Raw genomic sequence first — 27700 nt, forward strand, 5'->3', positions numbered from 1 at the left:
TACACTGATCATTGCTATGCCATAGGCATAGCATTGATCAGTGTTATCGGCGATCTGCTGATTGAGCCTGCCCGTGCAGGCTCAGTGACCAGAGCGCCGATCGGACCGAACGGAGGCAGGTGAGAGACCTCCGGCGGTCCGTTTTAACGATCGGGACCCCAGCAGTCACACTGCGGGGGTCCCGATCGGTAAGTGACAGGGGACTCCCCCTGTCATTCACACTTAAATGCCACTGCCGCGTTAAGGAGTTAATGTCACGCTGCAGCGCGATTGCTGCAGTGTGTCATTAACGGTGAGGTGCCGGCTGTTGATTGCAGCCGGCCCCCACCTGCTCCTCTCCGGAGCGCGCTTCATAGCTCAGGACGTACCCGTACGTCCAGGGTCGTCTGGGCACAGACTTCCAGGATGTACCGATACATCCTAGGTCGTCTAGGGGTTAAATGGAACGATCAATGGCCATATTCGGCCGTTATGGCCCATAATCATCCCGTGTAATAGAGGGCAACGATCAGCCGACATGAACGATGTCAGCTGATCATTGCTGTTGTTTCTCTTTCAATATGTTGAAAGACAAACGACTGTGATAGCAGCGATCTTCTGCCGTAGCTCTGTGGAATAGGAGCGGTGGCAGCAGACCGCTGCTATCCTCTATAGGCTGCCCGGACGATCTAGTGATCACCCAGGAAACAAATCACTGATCTCAGGGAGACCAGCCAAAGATAACACTGTCAGCTGCTAGTTAAAGCGCTCAATGCAGTAAAATCCTAGGTGCATTGCTCCCTGGGAAATACAAATATGCAAAAAAGAGTCAGTGAAGCCTCATTTAAGAGTCTCGAAACACAGAACTTTCCAGATATCCCTCTGGAAAGGACCCAGCAAAGGTGTGACTCTTTGGCCAGGCCTTTCCCGGAGGGATATCTGGCTAGTTCCATGGTTCGAGACTCCTAAATGAGACTCTTTTTTTGCATATCTCTAATTGTAGCAGTAAAATTTGATCAGGTCATTTATTGCGGTCACTATGCCTTCTCCCTGGTCTCCTGTGGGATTGCTTTGCCTATAGAGTTGTTGCCCGGGCAGATTTATGTATGAACAGAAAAGGAGTCTATGCAGTGATAAATGAGAGCACCGAGACCAATGAAGAAATCACCTTGTGGGTAGTAAATAAGGATAAGGCAGCTCTACGGCATATTACAATTTATGGCCAGCAGATGGTGATGAACCATTAGAGGATTGTATGGCTAGTCTACTCTTCGGATATGAAGAAAGAAGACTGATACTCTTCATCTCTAAAACAATTCCAATTCTTTAATTATATTCACATTAAAACACCAACGTGTTTCGAAATCAACAGGGTCCTTAATCATGGTTTCTGTATAACAAACATAAAAGTATACATGTGTGAACAAAAACATGTAGTAAAAAAAGGGTTAGTAATATGAGTCTATCCGGATACTCTTTGGATAGGCTAAGACATGTGCCGTCAAAACATTTGTATGGGTCAGGGAGAGAAAATAAGTAAACCAATTTTAGAAGAAAGAAGTCTGTTTCAGCTAAATGTTGATACTCACCATGATAACGATGAAATTATAGAGCACTATGGGGGAGATTTATCAAGCTGGTGTAAAGTAGAATTGTCTTAGTTGCCGCTAGCAACCAATCAGATTCCAACTTCCTTTTTACAAAGGATCTGTGAGGAATGAAAGGTGGAATCTGATTGGTTGCTAGGGGCAACTAAGCCAGTTCTACTTTACACCAGTTTGATAAATCTCCCCCTACGTCCGTAGCTTGTGGCTTCTTTTAGGTTTTTTTTTATGTATAGTGAATTAAAACCAAATCATATCTTTATCTATCACGATTTCTTATTGTTTTTCTGGCGCTTTCTGTCTTGATCTTCTGTGTTGGATTTACTATAAGATATAGGTGACAGCGCCTTTAAAGAAGAAACAAAAATTCTAGTTGAGCTTCTGGTTATTTGGCAGAATGTAGAGTTTACTGAAGTTCTTCTGTGTAGTCCCCCTTATAGATAGCCTTTATGTGCAAACCAGATAAAAATAAATACATAAAATCAACTCACCTAACAACTCACTCCCCTGCCGCTCCAGCTCTCCTAGCACACAGTCTCTTCTCATTCTCTTTCGACAAAGGCAGCACAAGTTAGAGACGATGCCAGTGCCAGAAGCACTGCCTGTCTGCACTCAGTGACGTATGCGTCTTAACTTAGGCTATGTTCACACTACGTATATGTCAGGCCGCATATTTTCGCGGCCAGACATATATGTGTTAATCTCCGGCCGGGAATTTACGCAAGTTGCGGCCGGCTACGTACGGACCGCGAACTTACGCCCGTAGTCTACTTACGCTTCCCGAGCGCCCTACGTAGCGATCTGACAGTGGTCTTTTACTTGGAAATCTTCGCCTAGCCCCAGACACCCCACAGAACCTTTTGGATCGGCACAAAAAGCTTGCAAAATGAAGAAATCACCACTACGTACGGGACCGCATGTAACGCTACGGGCGTAAGTTACGGCATTTTCGTCCTCAAACAATGGTCTGGTTAATTTTTTACGGTGCTGCGTACGATCCGGGTGTAAGTTCGTACGTAGTGTGAACTGTGGGCCGTAGATCGTATACTTTCCATTGTACGCAAACTACGTAAGTCTCCGGCTGCTTATTCACGGAACGCGCTACGTCCGGAGACTTACGTAGTGTGAACATAGCCTAAAGGTGTACACACAACTGACTGGTGCACCTCACCCTGGAATCCAGAACACACTGGTCCCGCTGAGATGGCCCTGGACCTCCGGAGATGGCCTAGGAGGGCAGCACTGCCCATCAGAGCATCCTCCAGTGGGCCAGTCCAACAGCTAGGGGGTGCTGTTGCCAATCCATTTTCCCCGGGACCTTACTCAGCAATGGTCAATAATCAATCATTGCTGAGTGAGAGACTGTTTGCCCCAGCACTTGCCCAACTAAGCGGGGTGCTGACTCCAGCCCTGGTTGCCGCCTACGTCAACACATTGACTGGTGCTGGTCTACTGTCCAGGAGCAGGGACTCATGCCTTTGATGGAAGTTCCTGCTCCTGAATATTCTTTATAAGGCGCAGAACACCAATAGCATTGTCTTGCAGAACAGTCAGGGTATTTTCAAAGCCAAATTGAATCCAATTCCATTACAGTGCCGCAGAGATTCGAACACTTTCCCTACTCACTGCATCATATTAATACATGATGCCAGGCGAGTATAGAGTCCACTACATCGCTTACCTGTCCTTAGGTTCCATGTTATAAGGAACATAAAAATAAAAAATCCACAAGACATATTGGTGATTTATGATGAGTGACTGTTGATCTCTGGATGCCCTCTAAAGGGCAAAATCAGAGGGCAGAAGGTGAAAGATGGCATCTTTTATCGAAGGTGTTAACACCACATTGTGTATAAAGACGTGCACCATGTACATAATAACAACACAGGCAGCTGCAAAGTTAATCATCTACTTTATGTTACTGCTGTGACGTCAAAGAACAATCCAATTATTCAGCGCAGCATATATATTGGCTATATAAAGTGCTGCGGTGTAACTGGGTTATATGGAAATCTGCCGTGTTTGTGCAGCTGCAGGGTTACATTTAGAGATATTACCTGCCCTTAGAGTCATTACGAACGGTCTGGAGAAACAACCATGTGTGCAAAACAGCAATATCTGCTAACGCAACACAAATAATAGGAAACGACAACAGACTTATTAGTAGGATCAGTCTCCTGGCATGAAATGGGTTATTATATTAAATCTGCCCTTGGCACAATCCTGGTTAGTGTATGTTTACTGTAAACATCCTTCTGGTATGAGATGCTATCTGTAGATATGTTATTTTAGGTATTTGTTATTTCATGTGGTGTAGGTTTTATGGTCTACCATGTATTTGCATACAGGGATGTGTTTAGAGTCCTAGACAATTTGAGGGCGAGGCCACACAAGAAGTTGCCAATGTGCAGCATGCAATGGCCAGACAATTCTGTGACATATTTTCACCAAATGTGCTCACCTTTAGGTTTCATGATCCTTTTTAGGGGGGTCAAACCAAACAAACAGTACACACCGTTTAGTGAGTCAAGAAACTAGTAGACTACATATGGTCAATTTAGGTTAGTGTGTACACTGCAGTATACAATGGTATTGTCTCCTTTTGTACACCCGGAGTGATAATTATTTATTTACATCCGTTACTCCATACAGGATGGGTGTTAGCAACTAACTACAGGTGACACTTGCTGTCAGTGGCTGGCATCAAAGATGAACTCAGATTCCGGCCATTTTACTCCCTATATGATGCAGTCAATAGTGGCATCTAAGCAGTTCACATGGTAGATTCTGCATCTGTCAAGCCTTCAGTTGGATCCCCTGTAAGGCACTCATGGGGTGTCTCTGTTGCCTCTTGTATTTTTTAATTGAATGTAACCAGAAGAAGGAGCCCCATCTATAGGTGGCTTCCATTGAGGACTTCTGTATGTCTCATACCTGAAGAAGTCTTGGAGAGTAGGTGCTAACCTATAATTTACGGTGTAATCAGCCTATTGGACACTATGATAGCGTATAGCATTATGGTGTGTTTACACGGAATGATTATGGTTCGAATTTTGGCAATAACGGTCGCATTTGAGCGATAATCGGCTTGTGTAGACACAGCGAACTATCAAGCGACGAGCGAGAAATCGTTCATTGTGATCTTTCAACATGTTCTCAAACAGTTGTTGGTCGTTCGCTAAAAAATCGCAGATCGCTTCATGTAAACAGTGTTTCACAGATTCACCCTATGTGTGAGATGGGCTAAAGCAATCTTAAAACGATCACAATAGCGATTTTTTTAAACGATTTTTTACTTCGTCTAAACGCGGATCGTTATAAAAACCAAATCGTTGCTTCAAAATCGTGAAATGATCGATTGGGCAAATTATTGCTCCGCATAAACGTAGCATAAGAATCTCACATGGCGTATGGGCAACTACTCCAACTCACAGGTTGCATAACTTGACCATAGTTTTAGGCTTCCGATTAGTTGGACATGATAAGGGGTGTTTCACACACAGATTTTTATTGCCGTTTTTCATTCATTTTTTTGAGCCATGCTCATTGACATGAATGGAAGCTGATCTGCCGTAACCGCTACGCAATGTATGGAGACATTCTTTGTAGTTTTCCTTTCTTCTGTATAATATTAGAGTCCTTTTGCATGCTGTTTTTTTCCATTAAGTCATGGAAATCATATAAAAGCTATCATAGAGGGTATGAGAGTGAATGAGACTTTGACAATTCCCATTCATCACTTTGTAGTCTCTTTGAAGCATTGATACGGACGGCCCGCTGTGTTTATCTATAGAATGGGTTATGGATGACACCATCAGAAGTTCCCAGGTACCATGCACTAACATTGTAATAATCACTTGTAGATAAAGCTCCTTGTTCAAGGTCAGAAAGAGCCGAGGGTGCATTGTGCAACTGGCAACATGTTTTGTCCTGCTGAGTCCTGTCGCCAGTATCCGGCTTCAGCTCTCGCGTAGTTGTGGCTGTGCTCAGTGTTAAACCCTCTGCAGTTAATGACATCTTGCACTTGGCAAACAGCACTTGAAACCCAAGGTGCAAAACCTGGTTAGACGGCAGCTAAAACCCATCATTAAAACAAGTTTGCCAGCTTAAACTGGTCTCTTAACAGCCCATGTAAGCCAATGGCTCCTCTTGGATATGCTAATGTGACTGAGGAATTCCTATGCTTCGTTGCATGTAACAAATGATGAGGAGAATTCCGCTTAACTGAAAGCAAAAATAATATTCAATTGTTTTTGCTGTTTATGGTCTACAATGGTATGAGGAAAAAGGTCTTGTGAGTTTACAGAGCAAAGGTACCTGGTAGATGGGAAGGTTTGGGCGCCTTTAAGAAACCTTAGACGTATGGCTCCATGGAACCATATGGAACGTATGGAACCTTAGACGTATGCACTCCAAGTGCTGCTATATGGTGCACCATCCTATCTAGAGATGAGTGCAACTTGAACATGCTCAAGTCTGATCATTTGGCATTTCAATATCGGTGGCGGAAGAATTTAGGTGCAGCCCTATGCTTTCTAGGACTGGCTGCAACCAATTTCTTCAGCCACCGAATTCAAATGCCACACGATCGGACTCATCTCTACTGGAACCTTTAATCTCCGTCCTTAGTACTTGCTAGATGCCCGCTGGTAGACCCACAATCCCCAGGTGGGTGTATAATGATAGTGCAGATGGAGTCCAACAGCATCCAAGGATAATCTTCTAAAACTTTATTGGTTACCAAGTCTACATAAATGCAACTTTTCGACCCCTACTGAGGTCTTTCGGCAAACGTTATATTTATGTAGACTTGGTTACCAATAAAGTTTTGGAAGATTATCCTCGGTTGCCGTTGGACTCCATCTGCAGAAACTTGGGACTTGTCTTATATCACGCCCTTCCCTGTAACGCCACATCCCTAGTGCAAAGCCCTGTTACCTTGTTTGGTGAGAAGCACATAATAAATGTGATTTAGGTGAAGTTGCACCACACTACAGCAATAGGTGCCAAACATTACACCAAATGGTAAAATTTACCCAAAAATCAAGAAAAATTTTGTTTGATAGATCTAGGCCAATATTATGGCTCCTTACACCTTGGAGGTCATACTGAGCTTACTATGCAGCCATGACATCCTCAGATATCTAACAAAATCCACAGTGCTACTGTAGAAGCATTCCCACATGTCAGCCACAAAGTCCCATGACAAACCACTATGACCTTTGATTGGCAGCATGCTAGCCAAATGAATCCCCCTGATTCCAATATAACAAATTATATGTTGCCCATACAAGTCTATGGAGAGGGAAGGGTTGAGGAGAGAGACAGAGACATGGAGAGACTGCACAAACTAATTGTAAGTAACAGATCTCATCCAGGGCCTGATTCACAGCTTAGGCTGTTTACTACTGCTCTATAATGTCCTTCATGCTACTGCTTTTTAGGCTGTGTATAGCGACACAGAAGAGCAGGATCCGTGTGTGTGTATACAGTGTATAGCAGACACTATTCATGTTAGGATCCACCTAACAGGTCAGGAACAACTAAAGAATAGAGACAGCAAGTTAGAAATCTGATGGAAAATTAGGTATTTAAAATGTATACACAGCGGTATAGCAGTACAATAGCAATAATGGCTGTTCTAAAGAGTTTCTTAGGCAAACACACCCAGCCCCTCCCAGCTTTAGCGGATTAGGTTATAACAAAGATAAGAGGTAGCTATTTTGTGTTCATTAATGCCATACGAAACAGTCGTTGACCCCTATATACCACACAAAAGAAAGTGTTGTCAAGTAAAAAATATACTGACACCCATTAATTCTAGGTACATACCTCCTAACACCTATGTAAACAGAGGATGATGGATGGGTTTGTAAAGAAATGGCATAATAGCAGTATAAGGTAAACTCCCCTGACCCTACAGGTGTGCTTGTCCCTAATGTGCAGCATTGAGAAATATTTCTGGTTCTATGAGTCACATGTCATTAGGTTTGCAGGAAGTATATGGTTGTCTCATCTGATTTAGACAGTGATGATTGTGATTTCTGCTGCTGGAAACAGCTCCCCCAGCTCATATTACAGGAGAATGACCAGACCCCATTACAGGGGGCTAAGAGGAACCCTAATATCAGCTTCATGATGCCTAAAAAGATTTTTATTCTTACTTTGTACATATTAAGATTTCCATCAGATACAAATTTTGAATACCATTTTTTCCCAGGATAAAAAAAAAAGCCACACACAGGAATTTGTCTTTTTTCCTGGTGGCGTTTCTGCTGTTTTTTAAAATTGAGGGGAAAATTTATGAAACCTCCAGTAGTGGCGTACACCACGAAGAAGGTGCATATACTTACCTTTTCCGTGGCATATGCCTGCCGTGACCCCCGTTCGCCTAATGGGTATGCAGGGGGTTCCGCAAGGTGAGAAGGAGGCATAGTGTTTCTTGGGGCTGAAAAAAATGCCAAAAACTCCAGTATGCATTTTCTGGCATTATTAGCCGCTATACAAGACTATGGGCGAAAAACTAAATTTTTGTGATAAAATCCCAAACACATAAGCTGCTACAATTTAAAGTCCAGCCCTGGCTAAAATTTAACAGGTGTTGGGCATGGGTGAACATAACAACCAAACTTTACTAACCTCTCCCCGTGTCACAATCGGCCATGTGACCAGCTCTGGGACCCCCGCCGGAAAGCCTTTCCCCCCCCCCCCGAGTTGTGATGACATCACGACTCGGGGGAGAATGCCCGTCCTGGCTGGTAGACAGCCCACTCAGCGAATCGGTGACTAGAGTCCTTTCCCAGTCACTGACTGGTTTAGCGGCCAGTCCATCAGCCGGGTCATGGCGTTGGCTCTGGTGGAGATCCCCAAGCCCGGCGGGGCTTACTGGAGCGGCGATCAGATGCTGAAGGCACAGGAAGAGGTGAGTCTGGATAGTTTTTCATGTTCCCCCATGCCCTTGCGTTTTGAAAAAAAAAAGTTAAAAACACCAAACCAAAAAATGTCACGTGGGTATTGCATTTAATTTTTCCCCATTGACTTTCAGCTAATATCTGGCTGCAGCGGTTTGAAGGCAGGAAAAAAAAAACTTTTTACTAAAATGTGCCAATTTTGGCTTTTTAATTGGTTGTATTTGGATAACTTGGATAATTTGGATAACACATAACTTCACACATCTTTACCTTTGGCCATCCTTAAGGACGTAGCCATCATTGTGAGTCCAGATAATGGGCATTATTTTATAATGATGTAGCAGCCCAGAACCCATGTTCCTCTGATGGGTTCCTTTCCTAGTCCTGTCGGCACAGAAAGTTATTTTTGGATCCTTCTTTATTATATTTTCTAAGATGTCTTACTACTCTTTGGCCACAAGTTGCTACCACTGAATGTTATTGTATTTTTCTACAGCACATTGTAGCTAATCGAGGTTAATGCATTGGTTATATTGTACAATGTTTTACATGTGCAAGAGTGGGATCACCTGACAGTTCCCATTCCCTAGCCTATCACAACATGATTATTGAAAGTTGCTACCAATAGGATGTCGAGTCACCTCACAGTTCCTCCACCAATGGGTGATTGACCCAGTTTTAGCCCCTTTATAGAGGGGGGAGGAGTGTGTATCCTGATAGCATGCCCCAGAGAGAGTTTACCTCAGGGCCTGGCCCTTGTGGCCAGGTGCCTGTTCCTGCAGAAACTGTTCCTTTCTTCACAAGTGTTTACAGCAGTATGTGCTACTAAAATGCTAAGCAGGGCAACTACCACCCAAGAGACCTAACTTGTCTACATCTGAGGTGACCAAGTTCTGCAAAAGTATTTGTCAGGAAGCTGTCCAGACTATCCTCAGTGGTTGGCAAAGAGCATTTAAAGCTGAAGTACCCCACTGAACCTTCGCTCAATCTCCTCGCGTAATCCTGAGGGAATAGGTATGCCGGTTGTTCAAGCCATGGAACCATGTTCCTGGATTTGGCACTCTGTAATCTCTTTCGGCATGAGACTGTATTCTCTAAACCATGAATACAGGTTTCTTCTATGAAGTCTCAACTATTAAGGTCAGCCTGACACTGCTTTGATCCCCCAGGTAGCCCCCTGGTCCCCCTGGTAGCCCCCTGCAAACTTTGCAAAGTTTTCTAACCTAAAACCTACGTATGAGACTGTTATTTAAGTCTAACTATTCAAAGCTATCACCCGAGTATTTTTCAAGAGAACTGGCCATCACTTCAACCACAAACTGCTTGCTGTAAACTTATGCAAAGTATTAAGCTGTACTGTCATGTTAAGAAACATTCCAGTAAAGCATTCAAGTGGTTAAGTTTATCCTGGCCTCTGTGATTCCCCTGCACTCCATCATACACTACAGGGAGTACACCAACAACCTGTCAACGGACATGTTTGGGACCCAGGGAGGCCGAACACCACTCAGGCCCCGTTTCCACCACTCCCGGTCACCACAATTGCAGCAGCCGTTATTTGGACTCAAACAGCTGTCAAATGGCCAAAATAAGAAGGTGTGGGAAAATAACCTTAGGCTGTATTCACAAATGGCATTTTTGTAAAATTGCAACTTTAGCCATTCCTAGCCTTGCCCTGGGAGCAGAACAGACTTCAGTTTTATTGTGTTGAAGCAATTATTTAAAATTCTATTTCATTCACAGTAAAATGTGACGGTTGCAGCAATTTCCCACAAACAGCTCAGTATGTCGTCACATAGCCCTAGAGAAAGGAAGGCTGATGTCACCAAATCTACCAGCAGCAGTACTTCCTGCAGTACCGAGCATTCAGAGGCAGCAACTACCAGTTTCACAACATCCTCTGAGATTGTAGTATTGTGATTTGTAATAGGGGGGACGTAAGGACAAGGCTGAGATCTGCTATTTACATGCAAGTGAACAAATATTTAGCAGTACATAAGTGCTCGCAGGACAGTGTAATCTACTGACTCCTCAGCTGCCCTAAACATTGACAGAGGGCCCCTGTACAACAACAGTTTATGGGCTTCATAAATTCTATCAATCAGATGGTACATATGGTACGTCTACCCTCTAAGCTCACCTGTGACGATGGTTGGCATGTCACAGCACCTCACTTGATAGAAACACATTAAGTGTGGTGGATGCTCGACCGGTTACTTGCTAGATGGTAATGTGTGGCGCCACTTCTGTGGTGGTTGGTTGGAATATAGCTCAGCCAGATTTTAGGTTGTCGTGACGCCAGTGCCGGTTGGGCACACAGGTATGGTGGCACACCTGCTTTTATTTTTGGTAAGCTTACCCTATCCCCTGTGGTCGGTGACCTGCCGGGCTGTTTGGGGGTCCCTTGGGCGCTTATCATGGTGGTCAGGAGTGGAGTTATGACCCACCCGAACTATTGGTACCCAAGGAAGGTGCAATGGCTGTGTAGGTGCTTTGCGAATAACCACTGAGTCCAGATAAAAAAAATAAACTCTTCTTTACTGCCGGAAGGCTTAATACGGTGATATACAGTGGGAACTTGACTTGATAATATACTTTAATCTTTAGTGACACGACCTGTGCTGAGAGCTTAAAGAGAGGTACAGTAATGCTAAGTTGCGTGCTGAGAGGTAGAAGAGGTTCAGAGAAGCAGAGAGGAGGATGTCGAGAGAGTCCCAACCCAATGTAGTACTGTGTGTTGCCGGAACTTTAGAAGGAAAATACATAGAATACTTGAGAGTAGAGAGAATACTTGTGCCTGTGTTTTGACTCTTTGGTCTTTGCACCACCCATTGCCCACCAGTGTCAGGCGACCCGTCCTAGAGGGTGACACAAGCCCCAGACCTTGTTACCTAGGATGAGCAGAGTGGTCAGAGTTCTCTGATTACACCCTCGCTCCTAGATATAGTACGTAGGCTTCTAGCATCTTTTCTCTATCCGGATCAGTTCCTCTTTCTCCAGGATACTGTCCTGCACTGCTAGACTGGTTCTCGGCGTGGGTTGAGGTGATCCCTGACTTGACCTCTCTAAGTGTGCATTCAGCACTGTATAGTGTATAGAAGTGCTGCTTTCAAGAAACAAGTGCTGAGGTGTCTCATGTGCGTTCGTTCTCTGCAGAGACCAACAAAAACTGACTAAAGGTGCGGCTACACTTCCTCTCCCCATGTGACTTCCTTCAATAGCATCTGTAACGTGTGCTGTGAGTGGGTGAAAAGAGAGTGCAAGAGAAAGAGGAGGATAGAGATAGGCAAAAAAGTTGTGGTTACCTACAGCTGTGCAATACTTAGGTACACAATATACATACTAGCGACATCTAGTGGCAAAACTTTGAAGTACAGACTCTTGCGAGGGATGTACAGAAAAGAAACACCTGTGGTGGGATACCACATAAGGCTATGTTCACACTACATAAGTTCAGTAATAATCATGGCTGTTGTTGCCGATTTGCAACAATGGCCATGACAACTATGGAACTTATGTAGAGCTACTGTCTATGGGATCCCGGCCTGAGTGTATACACATACTATACACTCCGGCTGGGATCCCTAGTGGCGCTGTAGAAAACTGACATGTCATTGAAGAGTAGACAGGGGAGACATGTCAGTGCACACAATGGATTGTGCGGCTCTGGCCGCACACTCCATTGTGTGCAGCGGCGAATTAGAATGCAGGCGCACACTGATGTGCCCGCATCTCAATTCATCAGAAATAAAGATCATCCAGCCTGTACTGCAGTACCAGCCGGGATGATCTTCTCTGACACCGGCCGTTCCGTGACCCAGCCGTTTTTTTTTTTTTTTGGGGGGGGGGTTGTTGCATAGATGTCTACAAAAAATTGCAGATCCAATAGAATTCAATTAAAGAATCCGTTGAAAAATCTTGATCCGTACTAGGAAATGTCCTTTTTTGGGGGAAGGGGGGCGATTGGATTGGTTAGAAATCAACGGGCACTAACTTGAGTATGTAGCTGTGAATCCGTAATTACGGACTTAATTACGGGGATGTGTGAATAAGACCTAATTGCTAAAAAGAGCCTGTGGAGCCTCATTTAAGAGTCTTAAAAAACAGGAGTAGCCAGATATCCCTCTGGGAAGGACCCAGCCAAGGGGTGGCTCCTGTAGGGAAACCACCAAAACCATCATATTAAGCGGCATTAAGTGACATACAGCTGTTTTGGGGTGTTGCCCCTCATCAGTGTGGAGCAGGATTCTGAATAGGTGGGAGCAATGCCAATTAGAGCCACAAGAGAAACAGATCGCTGATCCCAGGAAGACCAGCCAAACGATAACACTGCTGGCTGCCAGTTAAAGTGCTCAATGCAGTGAAATCCTAGTTGCATTGCTCTCTGGGAAACATGAATATGCAAAAAAGGAGCCAGTGGAGCCTCATTTAAGAGTCTCGAAACACAGGAGTAGCCAGATATCCCTCCGGGAAGGACCCAGCCAAGGGGTGGCTCCTGTAGGGAAACAACCAAAACCACCATGTTAAGTGGCACTACAGGATCCACACCTTGGCTGGGTCCTTCCCTGAGGGGTATCTGGCTAGTCCTGTGTTTCGAGACTCTTAAATGAGGCTCCACGGGCTCCTGTTTTGCATATTCATGTTTCCCAGGGAGCAATGCACCTAGGATTTCACTGCATTGAGCGTTTTAACCAGCAGCCAGCAGTGTTATCTTTGGCTGGTCTCACTGAGATAAGTGATCTGTTTATCTTAAGACTCAGTTGCGGCACAGATTGTCTCATAGAAGTCTATGGGAATGTCTGTAATTTTTGCAGATGCATAGTTTTTTGCAGAACTGTAACGCAGGGCCGTTTCTAGGTAATTTGAACTACAGGGCGAATCTTGCTAAAAGCGCCCCCCCCCCCAAAGTGTTGTTGGGGGGGTTTGTTACTAGGAAGAAACAGTGTGTGTATTATGGCATAGAGCAGTGTTATTCAATCCTTTTCAATTTGGGGCAAAAAAAAGTCATTCAGTGACTCACAGGTGACGTCTTCTTCTGAGGTGTCACTTTCCTTTCCCTCTCCATCCAGCCCAGACCACCATGATGATTTCTTGCAGCTACAATTCGTCTCTTCTGAACCTGCCAGACAAACATTTTAGGCTCCGCACTTTTACAACTTTACTTTACTTTTTTGTGTCATGTACAGTAAAGTCAGTAGCTATGTGGGTTGCCCCTGTATGTAGCATCCCCTGCTACCTGCTTTGCCTCCATATAGTAATAATCCCCCCTGTGCTGTCTCCACAGTAATAATCCCCCCTGTGCTCTGTCCCCACAGTAATAATCCCCCCTGTGCTCGCCCCCTCAGTAATAATCCACCCTGTGCTCTGTCCCCACAGTAATAATCCCCCCTGTGCTCTGTCCCCACAGTAATAATCCCCCTGTGCTCGCCCCCTCAGTAATAATCCACCCTGTGCTCTGTCCCCACAGTAATAATCCCCCTGTGCTCTGTCCCCACAGTAATAATCCCCCCTGTGCTCTGTCCCCACAGTAATAATCCCCCCTGTGCTCTGTCCCCACAGTAATAATCCCCCCTGTGCTCTGTCCCCACAGTAATAATCCCCCCTGTGCTTTGTCCCCACAGTAATAATCCCCCCTGTGCTCTGTCCCCACAGTAATAATCCCCCCGTGCTCGCCCCCCCAGTAATAATCCCCCCTGTGCTCTGTACCCACAGTAATAATCCCCCCTGTGTCTGCCCCCCCAGTAATAATCCCCTCCCTGCTCTGCTCCCCATAGTAAAAATCCCCCCATGCTGTCCTCATATTAATACCCCCCCCCCCCCCCCCCGTGGTCTGCCCCATAGTAATAATAGTAATAATCTCCCCCTGTGCTCTAACCGCCTGCCCCCGCCACCCCAATTACCAAACACACACACACAAAAATAAAAAAAAACAACCTTATACTCACCTTAATACATAGATCGGGTCCCTGTCTCCTCTCCTCCTCTAGCCTTCGAGGAGCAGGCCACTTCCGCCCCCGCACACATCCTCTTCTTCCAGGCGCAGTAATATGACGTCACTGCGCCTACTTGAGGAAGAAGATGTGTGAGGGAGCAGCAGTCGCCGGCCAGGTGATGAGCGCCCGGCTCGGCCGAGCCGAGCTCGGTCCGAGAGGGGCGGAGCTTCGGTCCGGCGGGTGGTCGGGCAGTGTGTGTATTATGGCATAGAGCAGTGTTATTCAATCCTTTTCAATTTGGGGCAAAAAAAGTCATTCAGTGACTCACAGGTGACATCTTCTTCTGAGGTGTCACTTTCCTTTCCCTCTCCATCCAGCCCAGACCACCATGATGATTTCTTGCAGCTACAATTCGTCTCTTCTGAACCTGCCAGACAAACATTTTAGGCTCCGCACTTTTACAACTTTACTTTACTTTTTTGTGTCATGTGCAGTAAAGTCAGTAGCTATGTGGGTTGCCCCTGTATGTAGCATCCCCTGCTACCTGCTTTGCCTCCATATAGTAATAATCCCCCCTGTGCTGTCTCCACAGTAATAATCCCCCCTGTGCTCTGTCCCCACAGTAATAATCCCCCCTGTGCTCGCCCCCTCAGTAATAATCCACCCTGTGCTCTGTCCCCACAGTAATAATCCCCTCCCTGCTCTGCTCCCCATAGTAAAAATCCCCCCATGCTGTCCTCATATTAATACCCCCCCCGTGGTCTGCCCCATAGTAATAATAGTAATAATCTCCCCCTGTGCTCTAACCGCCCGCCCCCGCCACCCCAATTACCAAACACACACACACAAAAATAAAAAAAAACAACCTTATACTCACCTTAATACATAGATCGGGTCCCTGTCTCCTCTCCTCCTCTAGCCTTCGAGGAGCAGGCAGGCCACTGCCGCCCCCGCACACATCCTCTTCTTCCAGGCGCAGTAATATGACGTCACTGCGCCTACTTGAGGAAGAAGATGTGTGAGGGAGCAGCAGTCGCGGGCCAGCTGATGAGCGCCCGGCTCGGCCAAGCCGAGCTCGGTCCGAGAGGGGCGGAGCTTCGGTCCGGCGGGTGGTCGGGCATTCGGGGCAGCTGATGGGGAGGGGAGGTCAGGCCAGGTGATGGGGCAGGCGGACTGACGGCCGACGGTGCGTGCCAATAAGTGACGTCCTGGGGGTGCCACCAGCGCCCCCAAGCTGTCGGCGCCCCGTGCGGTCGCCCGGCCCGCCCGCCCCTAGAAACGGCCCGCCCGCCCCTAGAAACGGCCCTGCTGTAACGTCCCCAAATGCAGACGACTTTATAGAAACACAGCTGTAATGTCATAGTAGCTCACTTGTCACAGACATTTACAGCCGTGAAGTCACCGAAGATGATAGAAGCACAGTTCTGATGTCATATCAACTCAGGCTGGGTTCACACTAAGTTTTTGCAATCCATTTTTTTCTTCCGTTTTTGCCAAAAATGGATGGAAAAATGAAATGCATTTGTGTGCATCAGTTTTGATCTATTTTTTATTCACTTCCATGATAAAAAGAACGGATCAAAACAAATCTTTTTTTTACCATACACAAAAATTCGGTCAACCTAATTTTTGTGTATGTTAGAAAAAAAAAAAAAACTGCTGCCAGAGGTGGCAGCAGAGAGCACTGGGTCAGACTGAAAAGAATACTTCATTTCCTGCAGGACATAAAGCAGCCGATAAGTACTGGAAGGCTTGAGATTTTTTAATACAAAGCTGCATAACCGAAACCAGTTGATTTGAAAGAAAAACAATTTTAATCGGAGTACCCCTTTAAGTTGCGTACAAGTGGGAATAACATCATAGTAATGTTGAGGTTATGAAATGCTAATGACACCATTTCATAGGCAATAAAGTAGTCTTATTTATATACTCAGGATTCAGGGAAAACTGGTCAACAACCTGAGTTGGAGCTGTAATAGAATCTATATTTGTTGCTAGTCCCCGAAAAACATATAACTAGGAAAACATTGAAAACAATGTAACCAACAAAGAACAAAGTGAGCGACGTCATGTTACTGAGGAGTGTCCTTCTCTTATGGTTTTGGTCTCTTTTCCATCATGGTGAATGACAGCAGTGATTATGTGAAACGCCTGCGAGCAGGTCACATGACACACAATGTAACACCTGGGGAAGAGCCATCATTTATTTGTGTTTGTACAACCGGATGGAAGATCATCGACTCCTTTGAAGTCAGTGCAAATCTTTGTCTCGATCTAATGGTTTTCATTGTTCTCCCCTCCTCCAGCTTTGAGCTTTTACCTGGTTCAGGGAGGTGCTGCTTAGTAATCCTACACCTGCTGGAGACCACGCCTGTCACCATGCTAAACTTCCCAAACAAGTGCACGGCTAAGCATGAGAAGGCAGTCAGCACACCAGAGGAAATGCCTTTATTTATACCCTCATTGTAATTTATGCTGAACAATTCAGGAGCCGGCCACCATGGCCCTGGACGATATCAGTCTATACGCCAGGACTAAGCTTTGGTTAAACGCAGGTGACAATGTCCTGTCACGGCGGAGCAGCCTTCCTCCTGAGCTGCTCTCTGAGATTGAGGGTAAGGGAAAGATTCCAAGAAACATGAAAATTTTGGATCCTATAAGACGGACTAAGAAGAGACCATCTATTATTCCAGGTAAGACAATGAGATGGCTTTATGCTTGTTTGATCAGAAAAAAAAAAAAAAAAAAAAAAAATTTATATATATATATATATATATATATATATATATATATATATATATAGGTTAGTTGGGTGAAAGTATAGAAGCAGTGTTAGAAAATATTACTTTACTGAAAGAGTAGTGGATACTTGGAACAAACTTCCAGCAGATGTGGTTGGTAAATCTACAATAACAGAATGTAAACCTGCCTGGAATACACATATATCTATCCTAAGATAATAAAAAGGGTAATACTAAAATGGCAGACTAGATGGACCCAGTGGTCTGTTTCTGCCAACAATCTTCTATGTTTCTATGAGATCTATGAGAGGGTTGTGTCATCATAGACAATACCTGCCATGTGACGTCGGGCTCCTGAGACCCTGTAGCCAGTCGGGTATTCAGGTATATATCACATCCTTCACTGCAGTTTTTCTGACATTACAACATAAGTATGACGTTTTGCTGTGATTTATAAAAATAAAAAAAAAAGCCTTGAAATGGTGAATAAATGATTATACAGTGACCAGTGAGAACAAGAGACGAGGCTATATTGGACATGCACATGCTCTGCTGATAAATATACAATAGGCTGAATTCAAATAGGTTGCAGTTTAGCATCTACATTGTAGCCACAAGTCCCAGCCTTACCACATGTCTAGTGTTGAGCAAAATGTTCGGCATTTGATTCCTTGTGACTGCTGAAGTTGCCGGCCTAGGGAGTCCTGGAAAACATGGATACATCATCAGGTTGTATCCATGTTTTCCTGGCAGCCCTAGGGCGGCTCCAACTCCAGCGACCATGTGGAATCAAATATCGAGTGTTCAGGTTTGAATAACGTTGCTGAACTCAAACATTCTGCCTGGGTCACTCAACACTACTGATGACCCAAATTCAGGGTCGGCTCCAGGTTTTTGCGGACCCCTCATCCATCCACTATGCACCCATCTTCCACACACTATGCACAATCACTTGAGACACCACTAACATACACAAACACACATTTCTGAAACACACGTTACTGACTGGAACACACGCACAGTAATTACACCTAAGTCTTCTCCCTCTTTCTCTTTGCCAGGCTGGTCTCCACACTGTATAATTAGGTTGAGGACCTTCCAATCATGTGATCAGGTCCTTTATCCCTCTCTCTGCAGGACGCTGGCAGGTCCTGCTCCGTCTCCTGTGTCTTCTGATGTTCAACGCTCACCCTGCACTACAGTGAGTGGGCTGAACATCAGAACACCAGGCCCCTCTCTGAGCCCCTGGAGGCATTGGGGCTTCGGCACTTGCCCAGGTAAGCCTTGTGCTGCCGCCGGCCCTGCCCAAACTGACAGCTGTCAATTGGGTCACCAGGTTCGTTGTTGTGCCTGGACCTCCAGCCATAACACGGATGCAATAATGCATTTGTTATATGCCCATGTGAGACCAGCCATATTCTAGTTTCAAAGGAGCATAAAGTGGTTTGGTGACTGGCCCACGTTACAAGTCACAGTCCAAATGGCCCAAATTAAGAGCATCACAAGGGTCTATGATGTCATTAGACCCACGGCCAGGCCTTGTGGCTGTAACACAAACATATAAATGTGATTATCTGAAACTGGCCCCAGGCGGAAATCTACTTCTGGTCTATGTAGAACAGTGTTGTTTTTTTTGCTTGAAAAAATGTTACGCCTGGCTGCAGTTCATAAGTACCACCCATCTATTTGTATGTATCAGCAAAAGAAGCACAGGAAATTCTTAAATCATACCTGTCATAGAAAAAAAAACTATTGACATGTCACAGATTGGGTGTGTTCAGACCCTGAACGAGTGGGGAGACACGCATTGTGCTGCTCCGTGTCTGTGAGCCAGACGCCCCATAGATTTACATTATGTGGCTATTGGTCACGTGACACAGAGCCGGGAGTCAGTGCACTAAGCATGGATTTCTTCTGATCACCTGGGGTCTGAACTTTCCAATCTAAACAATTAAAAAAACTTTTTTCTAAAAACTGTGACAGTGTCCCTTTAAATATAGAGTTTGGGCCATAGTTTTCACTGCATTCTACCAGACAGCTGCCCCATGGTGTTTACTATCATGTGAGAAAAGTGCATATGGAGCAATGCAAGGTAAACATAACTAATGTTCTTGTGACTGGGGGAACCCTGGGGCTACATTTACTTTAGGGGTTTGTACACAGGTGATGACCAAACTGAGCAAAACTACAACTCCCATCATGACCTGATTCCCTATGGAAACCGTGAAGAAACACAGGATACCTCTAGTTTACATACTATGTACTGTATGCAATACGAATGACCCGTAGCTATTGTCAAATGAGGATAATTACAGCTGTAGTGACTGAAATTGACTTGACCTGTGAAATATGTGCGTTGTCGATAGGCCACAATATGCGTAAAACAGTCATTTTAGGTTATCTGGATCACGATGAATGGGCGCCTATTGAATCTGATAAAAAGAAACCTTTTTCATCCTAAACTCGGAGTTGAAAGATTAGTTCATAAATATAATATGTAAGGATTAAAAGATGCATGTAAAGTTATAAACGTCTTCCAAAAACAGTGCCGCAGGCTGTAGCCATGTTCTCCAAGACTCCCTAGGGCTGCATCTTACTACTTCAGCCACCGGTAATCACATGATGCACGCTCGGGTTGGGACCTGATTGTTCTCAAGGTTTGCCTATGTACAGCCCAACGCACTCCTAGCTGGCTTATTGAGTTCAGTATGTTAAATATAGGCTATTACTTAGGGCCCTATTACACAGGACGATTATCGTGTAAAAAAATCGTTGAATCGTTCGAATTTAAACAATAATCGTTCTGTGTAATTGCAGGCAACGATCGAAAAACGTCCATATGTCGTCAATCGTTGATTTACATCTGAACCTAAAATTATCGTTAATCATTCGCTGTAATTTCACATTCGTTCGCTGAAATGACGCATTTGTCCACTAATCGTTCAGTGTAATTGCACATTGTTCATTGTTTTGCTGGGATCAGAAGGAGTAAACGATCATAGTAATGATCGCAATAACGATCGTAACTAACGACAATCGTTTTGTGTAATATGGTGAACGATTTTAGGTTAACAATAAACAATCTCGCTTGCAATCATTTATTGCTAGTCGTTAATCGTTAAAAATCGCTCAGTGTAATAGGACCCTTACTTATACAGTGTATTGCACTCAATTCATAACACACCGTAAGCCACATGGGGTAGATTCACCAGGTGGAGGTGTTGGATGGTGAAACGGTTGCATGCCATGTGCTCCTTTATGTGGTTTTTGAGATGTAGTCAAGATTGAAAGGACAAATTGGTATCAAACAAAGGTTTTATACAGATCTGGAAATGTACAGTTCTACTAGATCATGGGGAATGACAACACATCTTGTAACACTTGGGAAACAAAGACTACATTGATGACGGGTACCATCTTAATATACAGCTCTTCTCTATCAGATTCACCTATGTTTCGGGCTAGAGGTGACCACATTTACAGGATTCTTATCAAGTCTTGAAAAACGAGTTCACCTTTCCAAGTGAGTTAGGGCCCTATTCCACCGGACGATTATCGTTTGCATAATCGTTAACGATTAACAATCTCAAACAACCGCTATTGCGAAAAGACCTGAAAACGTTCACTCATTTCCATGGAACGATAATCGTTACTTATGATCGTAATTGCTTCGTTTTTCTTCGCTATTTATTCGCTATTGCGTTCGTATCTACTGCGAACGACCGAACGATGTCTTATTCAATGCGAACGATTTGCGAACGAGCAACGATAAAGATAGGTCCAGGTCTTATAAAACGATCAACGATTTCTCGTTCGGTCGTTAATCGTTAACTGCATTTCAACCGAACAATTATCGTTTAGATTCGAACGATTTAACGATAATCTGAACGATAATCGTCCGGTGGAATAGGGCTCTAAGGGAAAGGACATCCACCCAATCTAGTGGGAAATTCACTCCCCTCTATTTAGCGGCATTTAACAGGTCTATATACAACCTTTATGTTGTACAGAGCTGGATTATGACTTCCATACAAGTTTGTTATAACTTATTATACTTTATTGTTCTCTACTATGTCTAAACTAATAATCTTCCCTAAGCCAGTTGTAGCCTCATGTTTGTGGATAACATAATATGCGCATTGCGTGGATTAACAATTTGGGCATTAGGCAAGTGCCTGAAGGTCTATGGCTGTTAAAGCTATTAAAGTTTTAGTTCAGAAATATAGGAATACATGAGATAAATACTGCTTAAAGGCATTGTCCTAACCTGGCTTAAGTCTGTCTTATCGAGTAGTTGATAATAGGCCCAGACCACGCTGCCCGCCCTTGTAAAACTGGTTTCTTGACAAATACTACTTAATGGACATGGGATATGTGCAAGAATGTATCCTGTGCACATGGGTGACACCTGAGCAAATAGGAAATCTACCCCCATATCCCTATCCTGCAGCCTGCCACATAATTTACAACCCAGTTATGCTGGGTTCCCACTATGCCTTTGCAATCAGTTTTTTTCCATCAACTTTTGCAAAAAACAGATGGAAAAATGGATGCAATTGTGTGCATCCGTTTTGATCCGTTTTTCCCATGACTTCCATTATAGGATCAAAACGTATCTTTTTATTTTTATTTTAACGTACACAAAAATAAGGTCAAGTGCGTTTGTGTACGTTTAAAAAAACGGATGCGTTTTGATCCGTTTTGTTTTTTTTTGTAATAGAAGTCAATGGAAAAATGGATCTAAACGGATGCACACAATTGCGTCAGTTTTTCCATGTTTTTTTTTAAAAACAGTTGAAAAAAACGGATTGCAAAAACGTAGTGTGAACCCAGCCTTATTTGAATGTTGCCAATGTAGGCACGGAGAGTCTAGAAGATGCAATTTGCTTCCATTAGTTCATCTAAGTAAGGGATGGGGAACCTTCGGCCCTCCAGCTGTTGCAAAACTACAATTCCCATCATGCCTGGGCAGCCGAAGCTAAAGCTTCGGCTGCCCAGGCATGATGGGAATTGTAGTTTTGCAACAGCTGGAGGGCTGAAGGTTCCCTATCCCTGATCTAAGTGGATGATCTTACAAGTGCCATATGGAAAAGGGTTTGTCTACATGGACTCACTATAATATGAAGGTATTATCTCAATAACATGAAGGTTTCATTAGTAGAGATGAGCGAATCGGAGTGTGCCGTATTTGATTATCGGTGGCTAAAGAAGTTGGATGCAGCCCTAAAGCTGCCTGGAAAACATGGCTACATCCATGTTTTCCAGGACTCTCTAGGGCTGCATCCAACTTCTTTAGCCACCGGTAATCAAATACGGCACACTCCGATTCGCTCATCTCTATTCATTAGTGACTATATTTATACTTGGCAAATCCTAATCCCATGTACATTAGAGCCTCTCACCATACTAAGCCACAGGAATCAGGACTTGTAAAATCCACAAAAAACATTGCAGCCTATAGACTGGATAACTGAGTGTATTTCTCTCAATATAATTTTATGTTGTGTTTGTTGCTTTTCATTTTTCCTCTTCCATCCAGGCAGGTTTGTGAGTTTATTTATAAAAAAAAAAATACACTATCCTAAAATAAGCCATTGTGCAGCGAATGTCTAAATGCGCTCATATTCTGGTGGATGTGGTCAGGGTAATGTGTCCTGGATATTTTTGGCCTCTAAATATACTAGAATACAGTTCCTTCCTTGGATCTTTCTAGTCTCGGCGTGCAAAACAAAGTAATTTATTATATATGTTTTTAACTTGAACTGGAAAAATATTGATTAAAAGTTACATTTAGGATGTGTTCATACTTATAAATATAGAAGTAATTTAGTCCCCCTACAGGTACATTTGAGTGAACAGGTGGATTTCAGTATATCCATCCATCTATATGCACAAAACCGAAAAAGTCCAACAGCACTCTGTGAGGTCTCAGAAAGTGACCACCGTAGAGAGAAGAGGATGCATGCTGGAGTAGGCCGTAATCCCCATTAGGGTCAAACTTAGAAGAAACAAAGGGGGAGATTTATCAAACATGGAGTAAAGTAGAACTGGCTTAGTTGCCCCTAGCAACCAATCAGATTCCACTTTTCATTAGTCACAGAGTCTTTGGAAAATGAAAGGTGGAATCTGATTGGTTGCTAGGGGCAACTGAGCCAGTTTCATTTCACACCATGTTTAATAAATCTCCCCCAATATGTCCTGCAGCATCCAGTGTGTCCAAACAGCAATTTATTGTATAATGTGTGCAGAGAAAGGCAACGTTTCAACCATCTTGTGGTATTTTTCGTGCCAAGTTGGCTTGAAAAAGACTAGATGGTTGAAACGTTGCCTTTCTCTGCACACATTATGCAATCAATTGCTGTTTGGACACACTGGATGCTGCATACAATAAATTGCTGTGTGAATGTGTGCAGAGAAAGGCAACGTTTCATCCATCTTGTCTTTTTCAAATCAACTTGGCTCAGAAAATACCACAAGACGGTTGGAACGTTGCCTTCCTCTGTGCCGATTATTCAATAAATTGCTGTTTGGACACTGATCTTGGATGCTGCAGGACATTTTGTCTCCATACACAGTCAGTGGCTCCATGGCAGCTGGTCTTCATTATAATAAAGTTGCTCCAAACTGGAACTTCAGGGTGTTTATGAGGATAGGACTTTTGGCCACATGCAAGTAATATTATAAATAACCACGTGCAATCACACTGTTTTTCGATAAAGAAAACAAGGTCATGGGTGACCATGCAAATATTACAAATGTAGAACATGGTAATCCTGTGACTTGTGTGACCAAATGTTACTGTGCAGCGTTAAGGTCCTTTGACATGAGCCAATAATCGTTAATTAGTATTCCCAGAAACGTTCATTCAGTTCAGGACGCCCGCTCAACAGCTGATTGAATCTTTTGTGTGGTAGTAAAATTTATTGCTATCAATAATGGTCCGTTTACACAAAGCGATAATTCGCCCAATCGATCGTCTATCGATTTTTAAAGCAATGAATTTATTTTTATAACAATCAGCGTTTAGCTGAAGAGATAAATTGTTTGAAAAAATAGCTTTTGTGATCATTTTAAGATATCACACATTAGGATGAATCTATGAAAGAAAGATTTGAAGGGAACGACGATTTGAGAACCTGTTGAACGATTTCTCGCTCGTTGCTTGATCATTGCCTGTGTTTACACGAGCCGTTTATCGCTAAAATGTGAGCGTTATCGCGAAAATACGAACCACGGACCATTTAAATGAACGTTTATGGTCGCACAAACTATACTGCACTGTGGCCTGTGCTGTAAATGCACACTGTATTATTTTATTACCTAGGAGTAAAAAAAAAAACTACCATCTTTTAATCCAAAAAGTTTTTGTTTTGTACTTAGTTTTTGGCACCTTAGTTTTTTTAACCTGAAAAAAAAAATGTATTAACATTAAAAAATCCACATCTTAATGGTGCGTTCACACCTACAGGATCTGCAGCTGGTTTTCTGCAGCAGATTTCATTTAAATAACTGAACACAGCATCAAATCTGCTGCAGATCTGCTGCAGATCCTGTAGGTGTGAACGCACCCTTACTAAAGGGTTATTTTACAGGTTAGAGCTCAGCAGGGAGCAAGGCACGGTGGTCAGGGCCCACCTCCCGTTATAGTAGAGCAGCGGGTTGTACATACACACCACCACTGTATTTATTGTTTATGGGAGCCAAGGAAACCATAGAGTACAATAAAATTGACTAGGGTCCCCATTCTTAAGATCATGGGGGGCAAGGGTCTGACTCGGCCTGTGATCAGCTAGTTAAACCCCAATCTACAGGATAGGGGATATTTTTTCAGATGGGAATACCCCTTGTCAAAGAGGATCCATAATTATGTGGTCTTGTTTTCCTGACCATTGCGGGTGACCTTCTCAGTTCTGTTTCATTGATAGGTTGGACCTGATTTACAGACTTGTCGTGCTTTGTGTAGCGGCTTTAGTAACTCCATTGTGTGCAGGTCTCTATAGGTTTACTTTGGATGCACCTTGAAATGTTGTAACCAGAGCCCCATCACATCTGACCCCGGTGAGGTTTGTCGGTGACCATAATTTATGTGCTTTAGTACAATGTACCACAAGAGCGGTATGGAGGTGATAAATACTTAGGCGCAGTACTGACAAATCTGTGTGCCATATACTTTGTCTCTAGGGATTTATAGTTTTACTTTAGAATTATGGGATAGAAAATATCCCTTTTATCGTACAGCTTTGTTTTGAGAATGGACAAAGGTGAAGAATTCACTGTCGCATTTTTCTACTTCTATGTTCTTTGATATTGCGGAGTGTTTGGAACGTGATTTCCAGGTATTATGTAAGTGTTGATGTTATAAATCACATGAAATTCTTATATGTTTATTGTGTAAAATCCGTTTTTGGCTGAAGATGATGTTTTATTGGAGAGAGAGGGTAAATGATCTCTTATTATATAGTCTTGTGTTAAAGGAGTGTATACAGCTGGAGAACTGTAGCATTGGGCTATATTCACACATAGGGGGAGATTTATGACGCCGTCTCTGTTGCCCAAAGCAACCAATCATAGCGCAGCTTTCATTTCATATTCTACTCTTCTAAGAGGAAAGCTGCACACTGGTTGCTATGGGCAACGGACGGCTTTAGTATTTTCAGGTGTATTTTAAAGCGTAAAACAAATCCATAATACGCCTTGTAATACACTGATTTTACATCCTTAATAGTTTTTTTTTAATTATAGTTGTAAAAGAAGTCACACACCACATAATATGGACATGTCAGTTTTACGTGTGTATTATTGACGTATTACAGCTTGTAATGTGGGAATTTGCAGGCATCAAATGCGGATAACATGCCCCGTTAGGGTGCGTTCACACATACAGGATCCACAGCGGATTTTCATGCTGCGAGTTTGCAGCGAAATCAGCTGCCTGCATGGGACCCGGCCCCTTTAACTCCTGCGCCGCCACTGGCCCCCTCGCACGGCCGATCGCTGTTCCGCCCCGCCGCCCCCCCCCCCCCCCCCACGCCCGACCACCGCCCCGCACGCCCGATTGCCGCCCGACCCCACAAACACGCCCGATCGCCGCCCCGGCAAGGGGTTAAAGGGGCCGGGTCCCATGCAGGCCGCGGATCCGCTGCGTGTATGGGACCCATTGAGCTTCACAGTACAGGATCCGCAGCTGATTTCGCTGCAAACTCGTAGCATGGAAATCCACTGCGGATCCTGTAGGTGTGAATGCATCCTAAAAGGAGAAAAAAATCAGAAGAGGGCAAAGATGGGAGGGGGAGCAAAGAGGCCTTCGACTCAGAAACACTTTAGGAACTTGGGAACGCCTCTTTGACACTTTGCACTGGAGAATAAAAGCAGTTCTGGAAGCACAGACTGATGTATGGAAGGTACTATGTGTCCTCTTGACCTAACAGATATCTAACAATGTCAGCAGTTTAGAACCTGAATTGCAGCTGATAGATTCACTTTTACTAAAACTTGCATTTAACCTTTTTTTTTTATAGCTAGTTTCCAAAAGAGAGCTGTGGGACAGTATAGCTGACATTACAACACCCACCAGGGATGTTATTCTTATTTCTCAGATTCTGGAGTGGCAGATACAACAGTACTCCCCGTATCACTGTATATCCAAATATATATGTTGTTCAAAAGTCAGAAAAAGTTATTTTGAATTTGTAACAATATGATAGACAAAAACTAAAGGTCCTCATATACCATATACTTCAGCTGTCAGTATAAGTTGTATGGTGCCCTCACAGCCGTTCACTGACAGGTGATGTCAATGGTGATGGGGGTGAGGCATGATGGAGAATTACTGCCCGACCATTTTGTTCTAGGAAAGATAAGCCACTGACAGATCTCTCTGGCTGCAGCTTATGGTGCGTTTACACAGACAGATTTTTTTTAAGCCAAAGCCAGGAACAGACTATAAACAAGGAACGGTTCTTAAAGGAAACACTGAGATTTCTCCTCTCTTCAAATCCATTCCTGGCTTTGACTTCCAGAATCTGTCAGATAAATCTGCCTGTGTAAACGCACCATTAGGCCTCACCATAGAGAATACAGAAATGCTCAGCTGTGCCGAACGCGGCCAGAAGATTACTGACCTCTGAACCATCAGTTATTAAAGGTGTGTGACTTAAAGGGGTTGTGTGGTGTTTAACATTTATTCACTAAATATCACACAATACAAAGTTATACAACTTTGTAATTGTGTGTTATTTAAGTGAACGGCCCCCTTCCCCGTGTTCCCCAGACCCTGGAAGTGTGGTGCATTATACTCACCGACCCTGTCGACAGCAATGGAGTAAGTATAATGCACCACACTTCTGTGAAATGGGGGGAACACGGTGAAGGGGGCCATTCACTAAAATAACACACATTACAAAGTTGTATAACTTTGTAATGTGTGTTATTTAGTGAATAAATGTTAAATGCTGCACTACCCCTTTAAGGGCAGGTTTACATATTATGGATTTGCTGTAAAAAAGAAAAAAAATCACCATAGAGTTGGGGGG

General features: G+C 43.8%; 1 protein-coding gene across 4 annotated transcripts in view; it reads left to right on the forward strand.

The window, feature by feature from the left end:
• The window catches only part of FRY (FRY microtubule binding protein), a 286128-nt gene that overhangs the window by 61896 nt on the left and 196532 nt on the right, over nucleotides 1-27700 (forward strand). For 2 of the 4 annotated variants that reach the window (XM_069969885.1, XM_069969887.1), the window contains exon 1: nucleotides 16800-17120. The exons of the other annotated variants lie outside the window; for them this stretch is intronic. In XM_069969885.1, the coding sequence (XP_069825986.1) occupies nucleotides 16928-17120 (193 nt within the window). In that variant the 5' untranslated portion in view covers nucleotides 16800-16927. Of the gene's footprint in view, nucleotides 1-16799; nucleotides 17121-27700 lie in introns of those variants that run through there. 4 annotated transcript variants of the gene reach the window in all.

This window comes from Dendropsophus ebraccatus, chromosome 5 (genome assembly GCF_027789765.1).
Source record: "Dendropsophus ebraccatus isolate aDenEbr1 chromosome 5, aDenEbr1.pat, whole genome shotgun sequence".
NCBI classification, from domain to species: domain Eukaryota; kingdom Metazoa; phylum Chordata; class Amphibia; order Anura; family Hylidae; genus Dendropsophus; species Dendropsophus ebraccatus.